Source organism: Dendrobates tinctorius, unplaced genomic scaffold, assembly GCF_039654945.1.
Source record: "Dendrobates tinctorius isolate UK_male_01 unplaced genomic scaffold, ASM3965494v1 ptg000147l, whole genome shotgun sequence".
In the NCBI taxonomy this organism is placed as follows: Eukaryota; Metazoa; Chordata; class Amphibia; order Anura; family Dendrobatidae; genus Dendrobates; species Dendrobates tinctorius.
The window spans coordinates 13,731,017-13,756,107 of NW_027361814.1; the positions used below are offsets into that span (position 1 = coordinate 13,731,017).

A 25,091-nucleotide genomic window follows, 5' to 3' on the forward strand; every position below is an offset into this window, starting at 1 on the left:
GCTTCCTAGGGTTCGTCAACTATTACCGCCAGTTCATACCTCACTTCTCCACACTGGTAGCTCCTTTAGTTGCTCTCACAGAGAAAGGGGCTAATCCTAACGCTTGGTCTGAACAGGTCTCCAAGGCCTTCTCGTCTCTAAAATCCCATTTTGCTGGCGCTCCCATCTTACACCGTCCCGATGTGGATAAACCGTTTATCCTGGAGGTAGATGCCTCTTCTGTCGGTGCAGGAGCAGTCCTTTTCCAGAAGGATGTTCAAAGTCGGAAGCATCCCTGCTTCTTCTTCTCTAAGACCTTCTCACCGGCGGAGAAGAATTAATCCATCGGGGACAGGGAGCTGCTAGCAATGAAGTTGGCCATTTCCAAGTGGAGACATCTCCTGGAGGGAGCCCGGTTTCCCTTCCAGGTGTATACGGGCCATAAAAATCTGGTCTATTTACAAACTGCCCAGCGCTTGAACTCTCGTCAAGCTAGGTGGTCTCTCTTCTTCTCCAGCTTCCGATTCACCTTGCACTATCTCTCTGGAGAGAGGAACGTCCGTGCGGATGCTCTCTCGCGCTCGGTGGTCTCAGCGGAGGAAGGGGAGGCTGAGCCATGGCTAATTCTCCATTCCGAGAGCTTTACGACCGTGGCTCCAATTGCTATCGAGTCAGTGCCACCGGGCAAGACCTTTGTGCCTCCTCAGCTACGGCCGGAGGTTCTCGCCTGGGCACACGCGTCCAGGGTGGGTGGTCACTTTGGCAATAAGTGGACCACAGAACTTCTGGCAAGGTCGTATTGGTGGCCGCACATGGCTCGAGACACTAAGGAATACATACAAGCATGCGTCTTGTGTGCACGGAACAGGTCCTCTAGACAGAGGCCGGCTGGGTTATTGCACCCTCTGCCGGTGGCGGATAGACCTTGGGAGATGGTTGTCATGGATTTTGTGGTTGGCCTGCCCAAGTCTGGTGGCAGTACGGTCACCTGGGTGGTCACCGACCATTTTTCTAAAATGGTGCATCTGGTGCCACTCGCACGGTTGCCTACCACTCGTGGTCTTGCCACACTGTTCATAAAACATGTATTCCGTCTGCATGGCATGCCAGACAAAATTGTTAGTGATCGAGGTCCCCAGTTTGCGTCCCGGTTTTGGAGGGAGCTCTGCATCCTACTCAGCATTGAGCTAAACCTGTCCTCCGCTTACCATCCCGAGACGAACGGCTTGGCTGAGAGAGCCAACCAAACCTTGGTCACGTACCTGCGGCATTTCGTCTCTGCCAGGCAGTATGACTGGGCATCCTTGCTACCATGGGCTGAATTTGCCCTGAATAATGCAGTGGCTGATTCCACTGGTCAGACGCCGTTCCTTCTAAATTACGGCCAACATCCGCGTGTCCCTGTCCCGATGCCATTGTCCTCCACTGACTCCAGGGTGGCAGACTGGGCAGTGGAGGCTCGCGACATTTGGGATCGCACTCAGGATGCTATTCGTGCCTCTAAAGAAAGAATGAGGGCATCCGCCGACACACATCGGCGACCCACTCCAACCTTTTCCCCTGGTGACTTGGTGTGGCTCTCTGCTCGAAACATCAAGCTGCCGGCCGAGTCCACCAAGTTCGCGTCACGATACATCGGACCTTTTAAGGTTCTCGAGTGAATCAGCTCGGTGGTGTATAGCCTGGCTCTTCCTCCACATTTAGCCATTTCTGACGTTTTCCATGTGTCCCTTCTCAAACCTGTTCACATGGCCCGGTTCTCTGAGTCATCTGCCGGGTCACCAGATTTGTCTTCGGACGAGTTTGAGGTTAACGCCATTGTGGGACGCAGGATTGTGCGTGGCAAAAAGTTTTATTTGGTGGACTGGAAGGGTCATGGTCCAGAGGCCCGGACGTGGGAGCCAGTAGAGAACATCCACGCTCCGCTCCTGATTGTGGCCTTTGAGCGTAGCGAGGCTCAGAGGGGGGGCCCTAGGAGGGGGGCAATGTTAGGCATCAGATTCCTGCAGCTGCACAGCAGGAATCCAGAGCCATACATCCAGCGGTCTCCCATTCCTTTCCGACCATTCAGGGGCCTTCACAGAAATCTCGGCGATCCAGGCGCCCTGCTCAGACCAGCTCTCTGGGTCTGGATGTTGCTGCCACCTCTGGACAGCAATGGTAGTGCAGCCTGCTTTGCAGGAAGCCACTCCAGAGGCTAAGTCCTCTCGCCGCGCTACTGGGCATGCCCACGAGACAATCTCCCAAGATCGGGGGTCACGTGCTCAGGTCCTTGTCCTGATCTGATTGGCCCATCTCAGAGGTCTGGAAGGTCCCGGAAGTGCATGGCTATAAAAGGCCCGCATGGCCACTCGGCCATGCGCTAGTATAGACTATACTTGCTATGTGTGAATGGTGACGGATGTATGATTCTGGTGACTGACTCATTATGAAACCCCTTCCCTCTGATATTACGCATGTGGATAGGGAATTAGAGTTATAGTCAGCGCCAGTCAGTGGCAAGCCATACGCCACAGTGCATACCACGCCTCTACTCTAGCGTCCGATGGTGTGATGCCTCACGGCACTGTTGTACAACGGCAGTAGTTACCGCCGCGCTGCAGTTAGCAGCACTTACTGGTGTCCGCGGTAGCGACGCCGCACGCATGGTAGGTCAAGACGGACACCGACCTCTGTTTGGGCCGTGTCCTGTGACCATATACCGTGTCTGCACGCCAACTGAGACCTGTGAAGCTAACAGGCTCGGCGTTTATGCTTTAGGGCCTCTGTGAGTTTAACAGAGTCCGCTCTGCGCACCCCGGGTGACATTTAACCCGAGCGCAGTATACCGCCATATAAGCGAGTCCGCCATAACTCAGCAGCGGTTGTTACACCTACTGCACGGTGGACCCCGGGCGGCGAACGCACTTCCTATTATTTATATTTAGTGCATTCTGCCATCCCTAACATTATACTAGCGCCAGGGTCTGGCTAGTAATGGCGGACCTGCAGCAGCTGCAGCAGTACATTCGGCAGCTGGAGAGCAGGTTGGCGGCTATCGAGAGCTCCACCTCAGCTGCGAATGCTATGGTAGCCGCTGCTTAGGCAGTCGCAGAGGCTGTCTCACGCGTGCCCACACTCACTCCTATACCGACAATATCTCGCCTCCCGCTCCCCGACAAGTTTTCGGGTGACAGCACCACCTGTGGGGGATTCGTGAGTCAGTGCTCTATCCAGCTTGAGTTACTGGCTGCACAGTTCCCTACAGAGCGGGCTAAGGTGGGGTTTATTGTTTCTCTTTTATCTGGCAGGGCATTAGAGTGGGCTACGCCATTGTGGGAGCGTGGTGATCCCATGGTTCAGGGGGCTGCTCAGTTCCTCGTGGCTCTGAAGCAGGTATTTTTGGGACCACGGATCACGTACGACACCTCTCTCCAATTATTGGCCCTAACACAGGGGTCTCTCTCGATCAGCCATTATGCCGTCCAATTCTGGACATTGGCTTCTGAACTAGAGTGGCCCGATAAAGCACTCATCCCTGTGTTTTGGAGAGGGTTAGCAGAGCATGTCAAAGATGTTCTAGCAACCACAGAGGTCCCCACAAGTCTAGAGGAAGTGATTGCCATCTCCACCCGCATTGATCTCCGGTTTACGGAACGTGGGCTGGAACGTGCGCAATCCAGACAAAGGGTTAACTTGGCTCCCACCTTCACCGAGCCGCTAAGATCTTCCGCCCAGGAGCTTGCATCCTCCGAACCTATGGAGGTGTCTCTCGCCGGCCCCAAGCCACATCCTGTGCGAAGCTCCGCACGTTGTTACCAGTTCTGGCAGTTTGGTCACTCGGCTAGCACGTGTCCTCTGTGGTCAGAAAAACGATCACGTCCAGTGGTCGTAGGTGGTGGTCAGACACATATGAAACCCTTTTCTCCCAAACCGGTATTCCGAGGGACCTTAGATAGCGGGGCCTCCACCTGGGAGGTAGCGGTTACCGTGGATTCCGAGGCTGAGGGGAACTTTATGTCCTCGACCTTCGCCCAGAAACACGCTATTCCACTGATGTTACTGCCCCAACCTCTGACCATCAGGGTGGTTAATGGTGCACCTTTAACATCTCAGGTGACCCACCAGACAGCCCCACTCGGGCTCTCAATCACATCCTCTCATTGTGAGATTCTGTCCTTGTTCATTTTGCCAGATGGCATCGACCAGGTGCTTCTCGGAGTTCCCTGGCTCCGTTGTCACTCCCCTCATATTGATTGGGCTTCGGGGAATACACTGGGTTGGAGCAAGGACTGTGAGGGAAGGTGCCTGAGGGGCAGTGTTCAGATAGCTTCCACTGAAGTGCCCGCGGATCTCTCCGCGCTTCCTAAACCTTACCACCAGTACGCGGACGTCTTCTCTAAAAAATCTGCGGAGACGCTCCCGCCGCACCGTCCTTACGATTGCCCGATAGATCTTCTGCCAGGCACGGAACCTCCTAGAGGCTGTGTGTATCCGCTGTCCCTCCCTGAGACAGAGGCTATGTCTCAATATATCCGGAAGAACCTGGCTAGAGGTTTTATCAGAAAGTCTGTCGCCGGCTGGTGCAGGGTTCTTCTTCGTGCAGAAGAAGAGCGGAGAGTTACGTCCCTGCATTGACTACAAAGGTCTCAACGCCATAACAGTTAAAAACAAATACCCTCTCCCGTTGATCTCTGAGCTATTTGACAGGTTGCGAGGGGCCGGATCTTTACGAAATTAGATCTACGGGGGGCGTACAACCAGATCCGCATTTGCGAAGGAGACGAGTGGAAGACAGCCTTTAATACCAGGGATGGCCACTACGAATATCTGATCATGCCCTTCGGCCTCTGTAATGCGCCTGCTGTCTTCCAGGATTTCGTCAACGACGTCTTCCGCGATATGCTCTCTACCTCGGTGGTGGTCTATCTGGATGACATCCTCATCTTCTCGCCAGATTTGACCTCCCACCGGAGAGACGTCTGCTGGGTCTTCGACCGTCTGCGGGCGAACTCTCTTTTCGCCAAGCTGGAGAAGTGCCAGTTTGAGCAGGAGTCCTTGCTGTTCCTGGGCTACATCATCTCGGCCCAGGGGTTGGCTATGGATCCGGCCAAACTGCAAGCGGTAATGGACTGGCAGGAATCACACTCACTCAAAGCGGTGCAGCGCTTCCTAGGGTTCGTCAACTATTACCGCCAGTTCATACCTCACTTCTCCACACTGGTAGCTCCTTTAGTTGCTCTCACAGAGAAAGGGGCTAATCCTAACGCTTGGTCTGAACAGGTCTCCAAGGCCTTCTCGTCTCTAAAATCCCATTTTGCTGGCGCTCCCATCTTACACCGTCCCGATGTGGATAAACCGTTTATCCTGGAGGTAGATGCCTCTTCTGTCGGTGCAGGAGCAGTCCTTTTCCAGAAGGATGTTCAAGGTCGGAAGCATCCCTGCTTCTTCTTCTCTAAGACCTTCTCACCGGCGGAGAAGAATTAATCCATCGGGGACAGGGAGCTGCTAGCAATGAAGTTGGCCATTTCCAAGTGGAGACATCTCCTGGAGGGAGCCCGGTTTCCCTTCCAGGTGTATACGGGCCATAAAAATCTGGTCTATTTACAAACTGCCCAGCGCTTGAACTCTCGTCAAGCTAGGTGGTCTCTCTTCTTCTCCAGCTTCCGATTCACCTTGCACTATCTCTCTGGAGAGAGGAACGTCCGTGCGGATGCTCTCTCGTGCTCGGTGGTCTCAGCGGAGGAAGGGGAGGCTGAGCCATGGCTAATTCTCCATTCCGAGAGCTTTACGACCGTGGCTCCAATTGCTATCGAGTCAGTGCCACCGGGCAAGACCTTTGTGCCTCCTCAGCTACGGCCGGAGGTTCTCGCCTGGGCACACGCGTCCAGGGTGGGTGGTCACTTTTGCAATAAGTGGACCACAGAACTTCTGGCAAGGTCGTATTGGTGGCCGCACATGGCTCGAGACACTAAGGAATACATACAAGCATGCGTCTTGTGTGCACGGAACAGGTCCTCTAGACAGAGGCCGGCTGGGTTATTGCACCCTCTGCCGGTGGTGGATAGACCTTGGGAGATGGTTGTCATGGATTTTGTGGTTGGCCTGCCCAAGTCTGGTGGCAGTACGGTCACCTGGGTGGTCACCGACCATTTTTCTAAAATGGTGCATCTGGTGCCACTCGCACGGTTGCCTACCACTCGTGGTCTTGCCACACTGTTCATAAAACATGTATTCCGTCTGCATGGCATGCCGGACAAAATTGTTAGTGATTGAGGTCCCCAGTTTGCGTCCCGGTTTTGGAGGGAGCTCTGCATCCTACTCAGCATTGAGCTAAACCTGTCCTCCGCTTACCATCCCGAGACGAACGGCTTGGCTGAGAGAGCCAACCAAACCTTGGTCACGTACCTGCGGCATTTCGTCTCTGCCAGGCAGTATGACTGGGCATCCTTGCTACCATGGGCTGAATTTGCCCTGAATAATGCAGTGGCTGATTCCACTGGTCAGACGCCGTTCCTTCTAAATTACGGCCAACATCCGCGTGTCCCTGTCCCGATGTCATTGTCCTCCACTGACTCCAGGGTGGCAGACTGGGCAGTGGAGGCTCGCGACATTTGGGATCGCACTCAGGATGCTATTCGTGCCTCTAAAGAAAGAATGAGGGCATCCGCCGACACACATCGGCGACCCACTCCAACCTTTTCCCCCGGTGACTTGGTGTGGCTCTCTGCTCGAAACATCAAGCTGCCGGCCGAGTCCACCAAGTTCGCGTCACGATACATCGGACCTTTTAAGGTTCTCGAGTGAATCAGCTCGGTGGTCTATAGCCTGGCTCTTCCTCCACATTTAGCCATTTCTGACGTTTTCCATGTGTCCCTTCTCAAACCTGTTCACATGGCCCGGTTCTCTGAGTCATCTGCCGGGTCACCAGATTTGTCTTCGGACGAGTTTGAGGTTAACGCCATTGTGGGACGCAGGATTGTGCGTGGCAAAAAGTTTTATTTGGTGGACTGGAAGGGTCATGGTCCAGAGGCCCGGACGTGGGAGCCAGTAGAGAACATCCACGCTCCGCTCCTGATTGTGGCCTTTGAGCATAGCGAGGCTCAGAGGGGGGGCCCTAGGAGGGGGGCAATGTTAGGCATCGGATTCCTGCAGCTGCACAGCAGGAATCCAGAGCCATACATCCAGCGGTCTCCCATTCCTTTCCGACCGTTCAGGGGCCTTCACAGAAATCTCGGCGATCCAGGCGCCCTGCTCAGACCAGCTCTCTGGGTCTGGATGTTGCTGCCACCTCTGGACAGCAATGGTAGTGCAGCCTGCTTTGCAGGAAGCCACTCCAGAGGCTAAGTCCTCTCGCCGCGCTACTGGGCATGCCCACGAGACAATCTCCCAAGATCGGGGGTCACGTGCTCAGGTCCTTGTCCTGATCTGATTGGCCCATCTCAGAGGTCTGGAAGGTCCCGGAAGTGCATGGCTATAAAAGGCCCGCATGGCCACTCGGTCATGCGCTAGTATAGACTATACTTGCTATGTGTGAATGGTGACGGATGTATGATTCTGGTGACTGACTCATTATGAAACCCCTTCCCTCTGATATTACGCATGTGGATAGGGAATTAGAGTTATAGTCAGCGCCAGTCAGTGGCAAGCCATACGCCACAGTGCATACCACGCCTCTACTCTAGCGTCCGATGGTGTGATGCCTCACGGCACTGTTGTACAACGGCAGTAGTTACCGCCGCGCTGCAGTTAGCAGCACTTACTGGTGTCCGCGGTAGCGACGCCGCACGCATGGTAGGTCAAGACGGACACGAACCTCTGCCTTGGGCCGTATCCTGTGACCATATACCGTGTGTGCACGCCAGCTGAGACCTGTGAAGCTAACAGGCTCGGCGTTTATGCTTTATTTGTGCTAAAGCGCCTCTGTGAGTTTAACAGAGTCCGCTCTGTGCACCTCGGGTGACGTTTAACCCGAGCGTAGTATACCGCCATATAGCGAGTCTGCCATTACTAAGCAGCGGTTGTTACACCTACTGCACGGTGGACCCCGGGCGGCGAACGCACTTCCTATTATTTATATTTAGTGCGTTCCGCCGTCCCTAACACTGTATTACCTGTACACTATATACAGAGTGCCTGTGTATAATGTCACTGGTAATCAGTGTTACTTGTACACAGACACTGCATACTAAGTACAAATCTCCTGGGTATAATGGCACTTATGGTGATATTAGTATTGTGTTTTTTTTTTAATTAATGATCAGCATTGTAGTATTCAGTCACCATGTGGTGGTAATATGTTGTCTGGCCATGGTGTGGCGGTATTTGTTCCTTGTATGTGCTGTCATTTGGCCACCATATGGTGGTAATATGTGGTCTGGACATGGTGTGGTGGTATTAGCTCCATGTTTGTGCTATTATAGGTCATTATGTGGTGGTAATATGGTGTCTGTTACCACGGCTGGTTAGGAGCTGAAATCTCCAGGAGTGGACCCTCTGGACCGTGGTACCGAGGGGCACCGGGCGAGCTGCCAGGTGGAACCGACCCCTATACAGGGATCGTTAGGAGCAGGCTCAGGGGTTCGAGTACCACGATAGTCGATACCAAGAGGGGCGGCTCAGGACGGACTGGAGTAGGAGTGCGGGATTACTGGAGACATGACTGGAGTAGGACTGTAGTACTGGAACGTGGATTGATGGTTGGATCTGGAGCACCGGAGACAGGACGGAAGTAGAACTGTTAGATTAGAGTGTGAATAGCTGGAAGGAGCAGGAACATCGGAGGCAGAACTGGAGTAGGAAGGAAGGACTGGGGTGTGAATAGCAAGATGGAGCAGGAACACCAGAGGCAGGGCTGGAGTAGGACGGAAGGACTGGAGTGTGGATAGCAGGCTGGAACAGAAACACAGGAGGCAGGACTGGAGTAGGACGGAAGGACTGGAGTGTGGATAGCAGGTTGCAACAGGAACACCGGAGGCAGGACTGGAGTAGGACGGAAGGACTGGAGTGTGGATAGTAGGTTGCAACAGGAACACCGGAGGCAGGACTGGAGTAGGACGGAAGGACTGGGGTGTGGATTGCAGGCTGCAACAGAAACACCGGAGGCAAGACTGGAGTAGGACCGAAGGATGGAAATGTGGATAGCAGGATGGAGCAGGAACACCGGACTGCGGGGATACTGCAGGGAACACGGATAGCAGGACTGCAAGGCTACTGCAGGAAATACGGATAGCAGGACTGCGAGGCTACAGCAGGAGCACACAAGGAAGCAGGACCCAGTGTGCTAGGAAACACAATGATCAGGCGCCTCCCTCAGGGGAAAGTGGCCTGATATGGCCCTGTCTGGTCAGCCATTGGTCAGTAGGTGCTTCCGGGTCAGGGCATTGCCGAAGCACAAGTAACAGGAGGGAGGCGCGGCCGCGGCCTATAGCGCATGCGCATTGCATGCAGAGACCCAGTCAGCCGCAAGCCTGCCAGAAGGGACCGCCGTGACTGTCGGACGGCGAGGGGCTGTGGCGTGGGAGCGGAGACCGGGTGACTATGCTGAGACGGCGTGGGAGCGGAGGCTGGGTGAGTATGCAGGGATGGCGTAACAGTGTCTAGTCATGGTGCGGTGGTATTTGTCCCTTGTATGTGATATTATTGATCACTTTAAAAATTGAAAAATAAATAAAAATATACAAAAATTGTATTGGATATTTTAACAAATGATTAATAAGATAGAGTAGAGCTCGGCAAAAGAGTCTACCTTCTCGTGGTGGCGGCTTTAAAAATCTTTTGGCCAAAACATAAGCTGCTGGCTATATGTGTGATCTGGTGGTGGGGCTGTGGACAATTTGAGGGATGGAGGTAGGGCTGGGGTGGAGCCTGGGTGGAGTCTCAAGGGGGCACCAAAAATTTTGCCAGTATGGGGCTCTGAAATTCCTAGTGGCAGACCTGGGTTAGAAATCTTTATGTATAATTTTTACTGAAAGGGATTTTCCCACTAACAAAGTACATTTCAATTAATAGATATTGGAATAAAAATAAGTTCCACAATTGGATGTGTTAAGAAAAAATGTTCCTGTGTAAAATAAAAAATATTATAATCTCCTCCAGTGGTAGCGTCATTCAAGCTGTGTTGACACTCGTGGTCTTGGGGCTCTTGTGCATGACACGTGGTGCCTGACACCAAATCAGCGCTGACGTCACTGGCCTCGACTTCTGTTGAATTGAACATGAAGAGGAAGTTAGAGAGCAACTGCAGCCTGGGCTTCCTCTTCATGTTCAATTCGACAGAAGATGGGCCAATGATGCCTGCACAGATTGGGCGCGAAGCACCACATGTCATGCAACTGCATGAGAGCCCCAGGATCACAAGTGCCATCATTGCTGGAATGGCGCAGGCATGGGAGGTTTGTATAGACTATTTTATCGGGGCCAAACATTAAGATCAAGAAGAGGTTGTCCTAGTAGTATTCCCTAATTGAATATAAGAATAGAAGTAGATCAGACCTCATCCAGGTAGAAAGTCAACATGTCCATCTCTTCTTCTGCCCGCTGAATTATCCTAAATATTTTTAACTAAGGATACACAAAAAAGATAAAAACATTGATTTAGTATTCACAACCACAAGTATGTAAAATTAGGAAATTCTGAAAAAGCAAACACTTGCAGTAGCTAAGTCTGGATATCCTGAATGTATTAAATTAGATTATTCATTTTGACCAAAAGCTACTACTAGATAATAACGCTGCCATAAAATAGCTTTGCCCAGGAGTGACAAAAACAAGATTAGATTCCATCATGCGTAATCAGAGCAGATTTAGCTAAAAAAGTCATACTACTGCCATTAGAGAGGTATGCTTATGAGCCTGTAAGAGTGGCTCTAAAGCGTCTGCACTCCTCTAATGCCACAGCTGCAAACCTAACTCTTCTAGATATAGTATGGGAAACCATACCGCTGATCCAAACCTTCAATCTTCAAGAATGCACTGCCCCCAACAAATAGAATCCAGGATGCTGGGGAGCTGTGTGCTCCTGAAGAAATAATATGGTCCTTTAAGCTCATAGTTGGAGCAGAGGTTGGTCTTCAAATACACTTTATGTCCAATGAGATCTTTGTACTTCTGTACTCTGGATCCTACTTGTGACCCCAACGTCAGGAATACCACCCTAAAGGAGGCACTTCAGGTTTTCTCAGATCATCCCTACGAAACACCTCCAATATAATTTCCCCAAAGATGTGCTTTCTGTCAACACTTAAGTGCCATTTTTAGAGCAGTATCCATGAGTTATGCTGCCAATAAGGCCTCAGTAAAAATATTTTTTGCACCACTATCCTTGTATGGACTCATATATTCAAGAACAAAACTGAATGAAGGTACTTTATTTTTTATCTCCTAAACTCATCTAAGGTTTTAAGGATATAACCAATAAAATTGACACTTTTAATTCAGAAATAGCATTTCTAGTAATGCAATCCAAAAGTCTATTTTGTATTTTCTGAAGATGCAATGAATTAAGATGTAAGATCTAAGGTGCTCACCTGTTCTATTGAGCTTTTTACTGGAGAAAAGCCTGAGAACATTTTCACTTGAATTAGAGCCATGTTCGATTTCTGACGTGATCCGGTGTATCTAGAAAAAGCAAATATTGAACACAAAGCTTCACTCCATTGTGAAATTTTCTTTGCCAGGTCCCTTTAGGTCATCTCAATGCATATACAGTGCTAGTTACTAGTTATTTTTGTTTTTGAAATCTAGTATAAAGTCTTAGTAATGTTATGGCCTTAAACTATTTGTACATTATTAGAATTTGCATTAAGGGAAGTCACTGTAAGTTTGGAGGACACATTGTAGCTGTAAATTGGATTTGGATTGGGAATTGACATACAGAATAATTCATTTCAGACTTTAGACATGGTACTTCCAACTCCATCTCCACCTATCCACATCTGTGCCCCTCCTCATAATGACCAATTTCCAACTTCACTCAATGATGAAATATCCTAGACATGTTTATTACAGATTTTTTTAAGTTTGGTGGGGCCCAGAAGATTTGCAGATGAAATTGGGAGAAATCCCTTTATTTCCGAGGCCTCGCAAACATTGCTAAAAAGTTGACTAGTGCATTATATGTGACTATATCTTGACAGATTCTTCAATGACTGAATATTTAGAGTTTCGTAAGCAGATCCACCTCAACATCTTATACATAACAAATGAGTTGTGGGAAAGAGGCACAATATTGAGTAAGTGATGACATATTTCTATGATTGTGGAGGTCTGACTGCTAAAACCTTATCGATTTGATAGATTCAAGGCACTCTCATTTTTGGGGAATATCATTGCACCTTATGAAGCCTTCTCTGATCACATACACATTATGCAACTAAACTCCGGGCTGTAGTTTGGTACATTGCCTGGACAGTTGAAGTCTTGTGCAGAAAAAAAGCCCAATGAACCCGAGGCACATTATTTTTGTGATCAGTCTTGATTCCTAAATTTGACCGTAACTGATCAACAAGCTGTTGAACATCTGTAAAACAAGCCACCTCAGAGAGAGGAAATTTCCGTCACTGGGTATTGCGTATAGGGCATAAATTGGGAGATTTTACACAACCCCAATGTTGGGTCAAAATGTAAATGAGTGCTGCTCTAAAAGAAAGAAATCTGTCCATACTGTAGCTGTATCTCCATGATGAGCACCCATACCCCCAAAAGTTTAGATTATTGCAGTTACCGGTATATATTTAATAGTGTGAGCAAATCTGCTTAAATTACAATTAGACAGTCTGCTCTAACTTGGCAAGGAAATTAAATTTGCATCCAATCGAACGTTCCATAATATCATCTGATATACCCAAGAGCATAATAAATGCAAAATGCAGCTTGGGGAAAAAAAATTCACACCACACCGCTGACCTGTCCCATGACTTTCCACCATATGGTTATGTTTTCCGTCCAGCTTATTGTTTCCTCTGGCATATGACTGCATCTTTAGGTATCTTCACACTTTACTGGGGCCTTCTGCACTGCATAGGCCTCTGATATCATGATACATGTTGTAAAGTCACAATATGCATTGCATGGGCCTAGCCAACGCCACGGGTTGCGCACGTCATGACTAGAGTTGAGCGACTTTTGGTTTTTTAGGGTCGCGTTTCGTTTCGTGAAACCCGACTTTTCCAAAAGAAAGGTCGAGCAAGATCGTCCGATTATAGGGAAAAGTCGGGGTCGTCCCGAAACACGAAACCCAATGTAAGTCAATGGGGAATAAAAGTCGGCAGTGAGAGGAGGACAGGAAACACACCTACAGTGCCCATTTGAATGCCAAAAGCATCAATTCTTCTTACTTAAGCTTGTCAACCTTAATTAACTTCATAATACAAGCTACGCACTGAAAAATGGGGGATATTTGGCTAAAAGTTGTGGGGGGGAGGGCTGGCTGCAGGTTTTCATGTGCCCTGGGCGAAAGAGCGCCCCTTTAACACATACCACAACTCATCATGCTCCGATACGGCAGAGAAATAGCGGTATAGTACAATGAAAAATACCTCACTTTTTACATCTCATGACGAGGCCCATCTATTTCTCCATACAGAATCATTGGTCCCATATAATGTTTGAAACAGTATATGATGAGCTCCACATAATGCTACAGTATATGTTGGTCCCCATGGATGAAGCTCCACTGTCTTATGGGCCCAAATAATGCTCCAAACATAATGGGCCCCATTTCTAATGCTCTAGTGTATAATGGGCCCTGTAAATGCTGCTCCAGTGTCTGATGTCCACCTTTGGAATGTTCCAGTGTATGGTGGGCCCCATCTATCATTCTCCAGAGTATAGTGCTCCCCAAAAATTGCTGTCCCAACATTGAAAACAATCAAATAAGTCTCCTCGCTAGGGAATCCCTGTACTTGTCTGGATTCCTCGTTGTCCCCATCTTCCATCTCACTGCACAGTATTTCAACTTTGCAAGTGCTGTGATCCTGAGCAAGCAGGGGGGGCCCACTCGTTGGCGACGGCACTGGCACAGGGCCCCTGATAGTACGGTGGTGTGTCTGATGGCGGGTGGGCCGAACCTGCACTTTCATCTGCAGCTTCCTCTTTGTCACCGTGTAAGATGGAACTGTATATGGGAAGGGTAACCTGAGTTTCATCAGGGTCAGATTCAGGTCGTGTAGCGTGCGAGGGGAATGTAGTGGTCTGGGTCAATGTACCAGCAGATTCATCGAGCAGTGGCTGGGCATCAGTGCACTTGTGTCGCCCCCAGGAGTACGGTCGCCACAGTGGCATTACCTTCTTCCTAGTGAGTGTGATGTCATGCTTGGGAGCAACGAAGGATCTCTCTAGCAGGTTAACTGATTGGGCGGCGTTATTCCCACGAGTCATGACCCTCCAAACAGCGTTCATGAAGGCAAAGTGTTTGTTTTATGTGGGCAGTATGGTTGCAAAGCTGAACCTTAAAGGAATGTCGAGAAGGGCACCACCAGGAGTGGAGCCTACGGTTAAATTCGACTCCACCTGGGAAACCTCAACCATGCCAGCTACAGAACAGATGCACACATTGCAAGCTTAATTCCGTTAACGAACGAGACTCCGTCATGCCCCGCGGTCCGAGTCCGGCTTACTAGAGGGACACGTGAGGCTCTGGCACATGAGATTGGCCAATAACTGGTGTGTCATGCCCTTACATGTCCGTGGCTGCATGTGCGCTACACTGAAAAGGCCAGTGTTTGTCGCTTACAGGTGCAGATAACCCGCTGAACAACGTTAGTGATGGGGATCACTGATTACAATTATTACCCGCGAACAATGATTTCCCAGTAAGTGCAGGTCAACCGCAGTTCCGGAATTAGGCCTAACCGTCATTCCTGAAAAAATGAAAAACTTACGTGTGCAAACCACAGGTGCTGTAGCTTGCTTAACAGCTCGCCAGCCGTTCTCACGCCCAGTATGGATTACACGTGATTGCACAAAGGTGAGAAAGGGTACCGTATCCCCAGATAACATGTATGGATAGCGTACACATTCAAAATATATGTCTATACATCAGGAGGCAGGCTCAGACGGTGTTAGGCCCAGTATGGATTGCACGTGATTGCACAAAGGTTAGAAAGGGTACCGTTTCCCCGGATAACATGTATGGATAGCGTACACATTCAAAATATATGTCTCAGGAGGCAGGCTCAGACGGTGTTAGGCCCAGTATGGATTGCACGTGATTGCACAAAGGTTAGAAAGGGTACCGTTTCCCCGGATAACATGTATGGATAGCGTACACATTCAAAATATATGTCTCAGGAGGCAGGCTCAGACGGTGTTAGGCCCAGTATGGATTGCACGTGATTGCACAAAGGTTAGAAAGGGTACCGTATCCCCGGATAACATGTATGGATAGCGTACACATTCAAAATATATGTCTATACATCAGGAGGCAGGCTCAGACGGTGTCAGGCACAGTATGGATTTGACGGCCCAGACTACACAGCGGAGGAGCAGGGAGAGGTAAAGATTGCAAATGCTGGGGCCCTGCCCAAGCAAGGGGGGCCCACTCGTGGGCGTCGGTACTGGCACTGGGCCCCTCATAGTACGGCGGTGTGTCTGACGGCGGGTGTGCACCACCACCGTCAGAGACACTTGATTGCATTATGAAGGACCCTGTACCAGTGCCCGCGCCCAAGAGTCGGCCTACCCACCTGTCCAGGGCAACGGCACTCGCACGGTGTCGTGCGCTAGGTGGTGACCCCGGCCATGGGGGGGGGAGGCAGCACAGTTAGGGAGTTTTAGAAAGTGGCATATGTTGATGTTGGACATTCAGCTGATGCAAAAGGCGAAATAGGTCAAGTCCCAGGAAGAGGTGGACCAAAGCAAGCCATTTTTCTGTCACCCTATGTGTCATCAGAGGAAGGTGGGACAAAATCCTTGGAAACCCATGCGTGGTTCATTTTAATGAAGGTTAGATCATCCACATTTTGGGTTGACAGACGGGTCCTTTTTTCTGTCAGGATTGATCCAGCTGCACTGAAGACTCTTTCCGATAGCACACTTGCAGCTGGGCAAGCGAGCTCCTGTAAGGCATATTGTGCCAATTCAGGCCAGGTGTCCAGTTTAGCGGCCCAATAGTCAAAGGGGAATGACCTGTGTGGGAGAACATCGATATGGGAGGAAAAGTAGTTTGTAACCATAGTTGACAACTGCTGTCTCCTGTCACTTTCCATCGATGCAGTATTACCAGTTGTGTGAGCGGTACTTGAAAAATCAGTCCACAATATTGTCATGAAACCCCTGTCTCCAACGCCACTTCTGCTGTGTGCACCACGAACACCTCTGCCAAGCTGCCCCCGGCCCGTATGGCTCGTGTGAGAACCATCACCGCTGCTGTGTGCTGGGAATGCCTCAAGCAACCGATTTACCAGAGTTGCTTGTTTATTAGCCAATATTAGGTCAAGGTTCTCCTGTGGCATGATGTTTTGTAATTTGCCTTTATAGCGTGGATCCAGGATGCTGGCCAACCAGTAGTCGTCATCGTTCATCATTTTGGCAATGCGTGGGTCCCTTTTTAGGATCTGCAAGGCATAATCTGACATGTGGGCCAATGTTCCCGGTGTCAATGATGCACTGCGAGTGCTGGTTGGAGGAGCACTTTCTGGCAAATCCACATCCGTCCAGTCACGCACAAACCCTGTACCAGACCTTGCCACGCCAACATTTTCACTTGCCCCACGAGATGCATCCTCCTCCCCTAAGTAATCATCCCCATCATCCTCCTCCTCCTCCTCTTCTTCCTCCACCTCGTCCAGGAGAGGTCCCTGAGCAGACAATGGCTGAATGTCATCAAGGATTCCCTCCTCCTCTTCCTCCTCATCAACATTGGCTGCAGACGCCTGCTCCTTAAGGTGCGTCAAAGTTTGCATGAGCAGACGCATAAGTGGGATGCTCATGCTTAGGATGGCGTCGTCTGCGCTTACCAGCCGTGTGCATTCCTCAAAACACTGAAGGACTTTACAGAGGTCTTTCAGCTTCGACCACTGCACACCTGTCAACTCCATGTCTGCTCTCAAAGTGCCTGGCCGTGTATCCTCCCACAAATGCATTATGGCCTGCCTCTGCTCACACAGCCGCTCCACCATGTGCAGGGTGGAGTTCCACCTTGTTGCAATGTCGATAATGAGGCGGTGGTTGGGAAGGTGGAGCAATCGCTGCAGCTTCTGCATACGAATGGAGTGTACAGGCGACCGGCGGATGTGCGCGCACAGTCTTCGCACCTTCTGGAGCAGGGCTGTTAACTCCGGATAATTTTTGAGGAAGCACTGCACCACCAGGTTCAAGGTGTGAGCCAAGCAAGGTATATGGCTGAGTTTTGAAAGGGCTATGGCTGCCACAAAATTACGGCCGTTATCACTAACTACCTTGCCTGCCTCAAGATGTACACTGCCCAGCCATGACTCAGTTTGTCGCTTCAAGTACTCAGCCAGCACCTCGGCGGTGTGTCTGTTGCCCAAACACATCATCTGCAACACAGCCTGCTGACGCTTTCCACTAGCTGCTCGATAGGGGGACACATCGTGTGCAACAGTGGCAGCTGCAGATGGAGTGCTCGTACGACTGCGCTCTGTGGACGAGCTTTCGCTTCTGGAGGAGGAGGAGGGTCGAACGCCTACAGCCAACTGTTTCCTATACCGTGGGCTAGGCAGCACTGTCCCACCACCGCTGTCCCCTGTGGACCCTGCATCCACCACATTAACCCAGTGCGCAGTGATGGACACGTAACGGCCCTGGCCATGCCGACTGGACCATGCATCAGTTGTGAGGTGCACCTTTCCGCTCACTGACTGCTTGAATGCATGGACAATGCGGTCTTTCACATGATGGTGGAGGGCTGGGATGGCTTTGCGAGAGAAGAAGTGGCGACTGGGTAGGTCATAGCGTGGTACTGCATAGGCCATGAGTTCGCGGAAAGCTGTGCTTTCCACCAACCGAAAGGGCATCATCTCAAACGAGATTAGTTTGGCAATGTGGGCGTTCAAACCCAGTGTACGCGGATGAGAGACTGAGTACTTTCTTGACCTACTCATAGTGTCTGGGAGGGTGAGCTGAACTTGAGAGCTGCATATGGTGGAAGTAGCGGTGGACAGGGCGGACTGAGAGAGGGTTGATGATGGTGATGGAGTTGGTGTTCTTTCTGATGGCCTAGAATCAGTCTTTCGTTGATATAACAGTGGGATTCCCTGACTGCTGTGGCCTTGCAACGACACCTCAACATTTGCTGCTGTGCTAACCGGTGGGCTTACAGTGGGGGAAACAATGTAGCGTTGCTGACTACCTTCGTTGTGATCAGTTGCACATGTGGCACTTGAGGTTTGGTGTTGTGTCCACGCTTGCAAGTGCATGCTGGTTAAATGTCTAAGCATGCAACTGGTATTCAAATTTTTCAGATTTTTCCCTCGGCTAAAGGTCTTTGCGCACTTCTTACAGATAACCTTGGCCTGATCATGAGGATTTTGGTCAAAAAAGTGCCACACTGCACTCTTCCTACTTTGGCAGACATTTTGCGGCCTAGCACGCTGTGATCTTTTGACCCTCTGGACAAGCTGTCCAGCAACTCTTTTGATGTTTGGAACCTGTCTTTGGAGTGCTCCGGGCCTGCCAGATAACAGCTGTTGCGATGTCGATGTCTGCAGTGGATGCTCCTCATCTGAGCTATTGGAAGCAGCACCCTCTTCCCCCAATGGATGCCAATCTGGGTCAACAACTGGGTCATCCATCACCTCCTCTTCTATGTCATGTGCACCTTCCTCTGTGTCACCGTGTATGGTGGTATAGTGTGCGGGAAGGGGCACCTGAGTCTCATCAGGGTCAGAATCTGACTCTGTACACTGCGAGGACAATGTAGTGCTCTGAGTGAATGTACCAGCAGAATCATCCATCAGCGGCTGTGCATCAGTGCACTCCATGTTAGATTCATCTTGGCCTGGGTAATTCACCATTTGACTTGATAATCCAGGCATGGTATGTGAAAACAGCTCCATGGAGTAATCAGTAGTATGGCCTGCGTCATCCTTCAATCTTGGTTGGGGTGAAGGACACAAGGAAAGGTGTGGTTCATGAACATGAGCCTCCAATGACGACTCAGTGCTTTTACTTTTTACAACTGAAGAAGAGGAGGCGATAGAGCTGGAGGCTGAGTCAGCAATGTAAGACAAAACTTTTTCCTGATGCTCTGGCTTTAAAAGCGGTTTGCCAACTCCTAGAAAACTAAGCGTTCGAGGCCTTATGTAGCCAGACGATGACGCAGGCTCAGCACCTCCTGCATTCGGTCCTATTTTGCTCTTGCCACTACCATCAGATCCACCACCAACACCATCATTACCAGCTGCCAACCCCCGCCCAATTCCACGGCCTCTTCCACCAGCCTTCCTCATTTTTGGTAGAAATGTAGACAAAATCCAACAAACTATATAGTAATGTAAAACAAGGTACAAGGTGTCTATAGGACAGGGAAGATTTTGAATTTCTGCAGACACTTGTGGACACTGGACACTTTTGGATTGTGTGAGGCCCACTGATATCTGAGCGCTATGTCACAGGCTCGATGGCACAGCTGTGACCAAAGTGACTAGAGGATAAGGGAGATTTTGAATCTCTGCACACACTTTTGGACACTGGACACTTTTGGATTGTGTGAGGCCCAATGAATATCTGAGCGCTATGTGACAGGCTCGATGGCACAGCTGTGACCAAAGTGACTAGAGGATAAGGGAGATTTTGAATCTCTGCACACACTTTTGGACACTGGACACTTTTGGATTGTGTGAGGCCCAATGAATATCTGAGCGCTATGTGACAGGCTCGATGGCACAGCTGTGACCAAAGTGACTAGAGGATAAGGGAGATTTTGAATCTCTGCACACACTTTTGGACACTGGACACTTTTGGATTGTGTGAGGCCCAAGGAATATCTGAGCGCTATGTGACAGGCTCGATGGCACAGCTGTGACCAAAGTGACTAGAGGATAAGGGAGATTTTGAATCTCTGCACACACTTTTGGACACTGGACACTTTTGGATTGTGTGAGGCCCAATGAATATCTGAGCGCTATGTGACAGGCTCGATGGCACAGCTGTGACCAAAGTGACTAGAGGATAAGGGAGATTTTGAATCTCTGCACACACTTTTGGACACTGGACACTTTTGGATTGTGTGAGGCCCAATGAATATCTGAGCGCTATGTGACAGGCTCGATGGCACAGCTGTGACCAAAGTGACTAGAGGATAAGGGAGATTTTGAATCTCTGCACACACTTTTGGACACTGGACACTTTTGGATTGTGTGAGGCCCAATGAATATCTGAGCGCTATGTGACAGGCTCGATGGCACAGCTGTGACCAAAGTGACTAGAGGATAAGGGAGATTTTGAATCTCTGCACACACTTTTGGACACTGGACACTTTTGGATTGTGTGAGGCCCAATGAATATCTTAGCGCTATGTGACAGGTTCGATGGCACAGCTGTGACCAAAGTGACTAGAGGATAAGGGAGATTTTGAATCTCTGCACACACTTTTGGACACTGGACACTTTTGGATTGTGTGAGGCCCAATGAATATCTGAGCGCTATGTGACAGGCTCGATGGCACAGCTGTGACCAAAGTGACTAGAGGATAAGGGAGATTTTGAATCTCTGCACACACTTTTGGACACTGGACACTTTTGGATTGTGTGAGGCCCAATGAATATCTGAGCACTATGTGACAGGCTCGATGGCACAGCTGTGACCCAAGTGACTAGAGGATAAGGGAGATTTTGAATCTCTGCACATACTTTTGGACACTGGACACTTTTGGATTGTGTGAGGCCCAATGAATATCTGAGCGCTATGTGACAGGCTCGATGGCACAGCTGTGACCAAAGTGACTAGAGGATAAGGGAGATTTTGAATCTCTGCACACACTTTTGGACACTGGACACTTTTGGATTGTGTGAGGCCCAATGAATATCTGAGCGCTATGTGACAGGCTCGATGGCACAGCTGTGACCAAAGTGACTAGAGGATAAGGGAGATTTTGAATCTCTGCACACACTTTTTTGACACTGGACACTTTTGGATTGTGTGAGGCCCAATGAATATCTGAGCGCTATGTGACAGGCTCGATGGCACAGCTGTGACCAAAGTGACTAGAGGATAAGGGAGATTTTGAATCTCTGCACACACTTTTGGACACTGGACACTTTTGGATTGTGTGAGGCCCAATGAATATCTGAGCGCTATGTGACAGGCTCGATGGCACAGCTGTGACCAAAGTGACTAGAGGATAAGGGAGATTTTGAATCTCTGCACACACTTTTGGACACTGGACACTTTTGGATTGTGTGAGGCCCAATGAATATCTGAGCGCTATGTGACAGGCTCAATGGCACAGCTGTGACCAAAGTGACTAGAGGATAAGGGAGATTTTGAATCTCTGCACACACTTTTGGACACTGGACACTTTTGGATTGTGTGAGGCCCAATGAATATCTGTTATGCGAGGCTTAGGTCGAAGGAGGCTGACAAAACCAGGGCCCCTGCGGAGTCCCTCAAACTAGGGAAAACCCTGTCTGACCCTCAACCCAGGGTTTTTGCTAAAGGTGCAAATGCCTGAGCCTCCAGCCTCTCCTTATCTCCTGCTCAGCCCTAAGCTGAACCCTCCACCCTCCACCCAGTGAGTTGTCAAACCACCAAAACCCACACAGTAATGACAGACAGGGAGAACTCAAACCACACCGCGCCGCAACCACACAGGACAATACTATAATGTGAACAGGGCAAAACAAAGCACAAATATAGGAAGACGAAAAGGTAACAACGGATCATACGACACCAGCTATGAATTTCTCTCTCCAACACCTCCACTCCAGACCGGAACCACTTGGCACAAAACACAAGCTATAATCGGCGACGCCCACAGGCCAGCACGACTATTTAAAGACCGTGGGCGTGACCAAACATCCCACCTGATTTCCAGCTAGATTAACCCCAGATAACCTGAGTAAAATCAAGCCGGCGCCACTGAGGCTATAGTGGACGGAGATGGAACTACCGCTGCCTGCCGGACGCTGTGGTGTGAACAGCGTCCGACATGACAGTACCCCGTCTTCTACGAGGGACCCCAGGGCCCTCAAGACTCATAGGACCCGGCTTGTCCGGATGACGGCGGTGAAAGGAACTGACCAGCCGCTCCGCATGTATGTCTGAGGCTGGAACCCAAGACCTCTCCTCCGGACCATACCCCCGCCAGTGCACCAAATACTGAAGAGTACGGCGCAGTACTCGAGAGTCCACCACTTTGAAGACTTCAAACTCTAAATTGCCATCCACCATGACTGGAGGTGGCATCGGCGTCGTGTCCACAGAGCCTACCACCTTTTTCAATAAAGACCTGTGAAACACGTTGTGTATCTTGTATACCGCAGGAAGCTCCAACCGAAAAGCAACCGGGTTTATGATGGCAGCAACCTTAAAAGGGCCAATAAACCTTGGACCCAATTTCAATGATGGAATTTTGAGTTTTATGTTTTTAGTAGCTAACCACACCCAATCACCCACACACAGGTCCGGACCTGGCACGCGTCTAGAGTCAGCCACACGTTTGTATCTTGCACTCATGCTCAGCAATCGCTGTTTCACACTCCTCCAGACCGATGATAGTTGAACTCCTAACCGGTCCTCCTCTGGGACGCCCCCAGAGCCCCCCTGATGCAAGGTACAAAATTGAGGATGGTGCTCATAAACACAAAAGAACGGAGACTCTCCCGATGATTCTTGGCGGTGATTATTTAATGCGAACTCGGCCAAGGGAAGGAACGTCGACCACTCCTCTTGGTTGTCAGACACAAAACATCGCAAATACTGCTCCAGATTTTGGTTCATGCGCTCAGTTTGACCATTTGACTGCGGATGAAATGCCGACGAATGAGACAACTTGATCCCCAATCGTGAGCAAAAAGCTTTCCAAAACTTTGCCACAAACTGGGTACCCCTATCAGACACTATGTCCGACGGAACTCCGTGCAGTCTGACCACCTCCTGCACAAAGACCTGAGCCAACGTCTTCGCGTTGGGCAAGGAAGGCAACGACACAAAATGCGCCATCTTCGAAAATCGATCAACCACCACCAGGATGACCGTGTTCCCCGCCGAGGTAGGCAAGTCTGTGATAAAGTCCATGGAGATTTCTGTCCATGGCCTACTAGGTATCCCCAGAGGCTGTAGAGTGCCAGCAGGACGGGTTCTGGGCGACTTGGCCCTGGCGCACGTGATGCAAGCTGTCACGTAGGAAACCACATCCTGCCGGATTTTTGGCCACCAGAAGCGGCGCGATACCAGTTCCAAGGTGCCCCTAACCCCTGGATGACCGGCCAGGACCGAGTCGTGGTGTTCCCCCAACACTTTAAGACGAAGATGAAGGGGTACGAACGACTTATTAGCGGGAAGTCCTGGTGGTACCTCCTCCTGGGCCTCGGCAATCTCCGCCTCTACCTCAGTTGTGAGAGCCGAAACCACTACACCTTCCTGGAGGATGGGTACCGGCTCTTCCCGAGGTTCTCCCCCCGGAAAACACCTGGACAAGGCATCCGCCTTGGTGTTTTTCGCCCCAGGACGGTAAGTCACCAGAAAGTTAAAACGTGTAAAAAACAATGCCCAGCGAGCCTGCCTGGGAGACAGACGCTTGGCCGACTCCAGATAGAGCAGGTTTTTATGGTCGGTGATGACTGTGACCTGGTGAGCTGCCCCCTCCAAGAAGTGTCGCCATTCCTCAAAAGCCAATTTGATGGCCAACAACTCCCTGTTGCCGATGTCGTAATTCCGTTCGGCCGGCGACAGCTTCTTGGAGAAGTAGGCGCATGGACGCAAATTGCTCAAGGACGAGCCCTGTGACAGTACTGCCCCCACTCCCACCTCAGACGCATCGACCTCCACCGTAAAAGGTTTAGATACGTCCGGTTGCACCAGAATGGGGGCTGAAGCAAAACGGTTCTTCAGAAGCTCAAATGCACGCACCGCATCCTCAGACCAGATAGCGAGATTGGTACCTTTTTTCGTCATGTCCGTGAGCGGTTTGGCTATAGTAGAGAAATTCTTAATAAACTTCCTATAATAGTTGGCAAACCCAAGGAACCGCTGGAGCGCCTTTAGATTACCAGGCCGTTCCCATCGCAGCACCACTTGCACCTTCGCGGCATCCATTTTAAACCCTGCGGCGGACACAATATATCCCAAAAAAGGCAACTCTTGAACAAAAAACACGCATTTTTCAAGCTTAGCATAGAGCTTATTCTCACGGAGCAGCTGTAACACCTGCCTGACATGCTCTAAATGAGTGTCCTGGTCGCTCGAATAAATAAGGATATCATCCAGGTACACAATCACAAATTTCCCCAGCAAATGAGCAAATACATCATTTATGAAATGTTGGAACACAGCAGGCGCGGTTGTCAACCCAAATGGCATAACTAGGCTTTCAAAATGACCCTCAGGGGTATTAAATGCCGTCTTCCACTCATCCCCCTGACGGACCCTTATGAGGTTATATGCCCCCCTGAGGTCAAGTTTGGAAAACCACTTCGCACCAGCCACCTGGTTGAACAAATCAGGGATCAGAGGCATCGGGTAGGGATCACGGACCGTAATCTGGTTTAACTCCCGGAAATCCAGACACGGGCGTAACCCCCCATCTTTCTTCTTAATAAAGAAAAACCCCGCTGCTACAGGTGAGGATGAAGGCCGGATGTGCCCTTTACTTAAACTCTCCGCAATGTAGTCCTTAAGAGCTTGTCTCTCCGGACCAGAAATACTAAACATCCTCGCCTTAGGCAATTTAGCCCCGGGTTTTAACCTAATTTGACAGTCATAGGCTCGATGTGGAGGTAGTTCTGAGCAACCCCTCTCAGAGAATACGTCCGCAAAATCCAGCAATGCCTCCGGAAGGCTGGACTTCACGGCGGACACACATGTGGCCAAGCAATTTTCCTGGCAGAAACTGCTCCACTGGACTATGTCCTGGGTTCTCCAGTCAATCACCGGGTTGTGCTTAGACAACCATGGGAAACCCAGGACTATTTGTGCTGGGAGATTATTGAGTACCTTACATGTAACCCACT

The 25,091-nt window shown here is 50.2% G+C and overlaps 1 protein-coding gene across 2 annotated transcripts in view; it reads right to left on the bottom strand.

The window, feature by feature from the left end:
* Positions 1-25,091, bottom strand: part of LOC141049742 (alpha-2-macroglobulin-like protein 1) — a 215,348-nt gene that overhangs the window by 36,681 nt on the left and 153,576 nt on the right. For both annotated transcript variants that reach the window (XM_073546464.1, XM_073546465.1), the window contains exons 32-33: positions 11,487-11,577; positions 10,453-10,521 (exon numbers count right to left, since the gene is read on the bottom strand). In XM_073546464.1, coding sequence (XP_073402565.1) covers positions 10,453-10,521; positions 11,487-11,577 — 160 coding nt within the window. The remainder of the gene's footprint in view (positions 1-10,452; positions 10,522-11,486; positions 11,578-25,091) is intronic.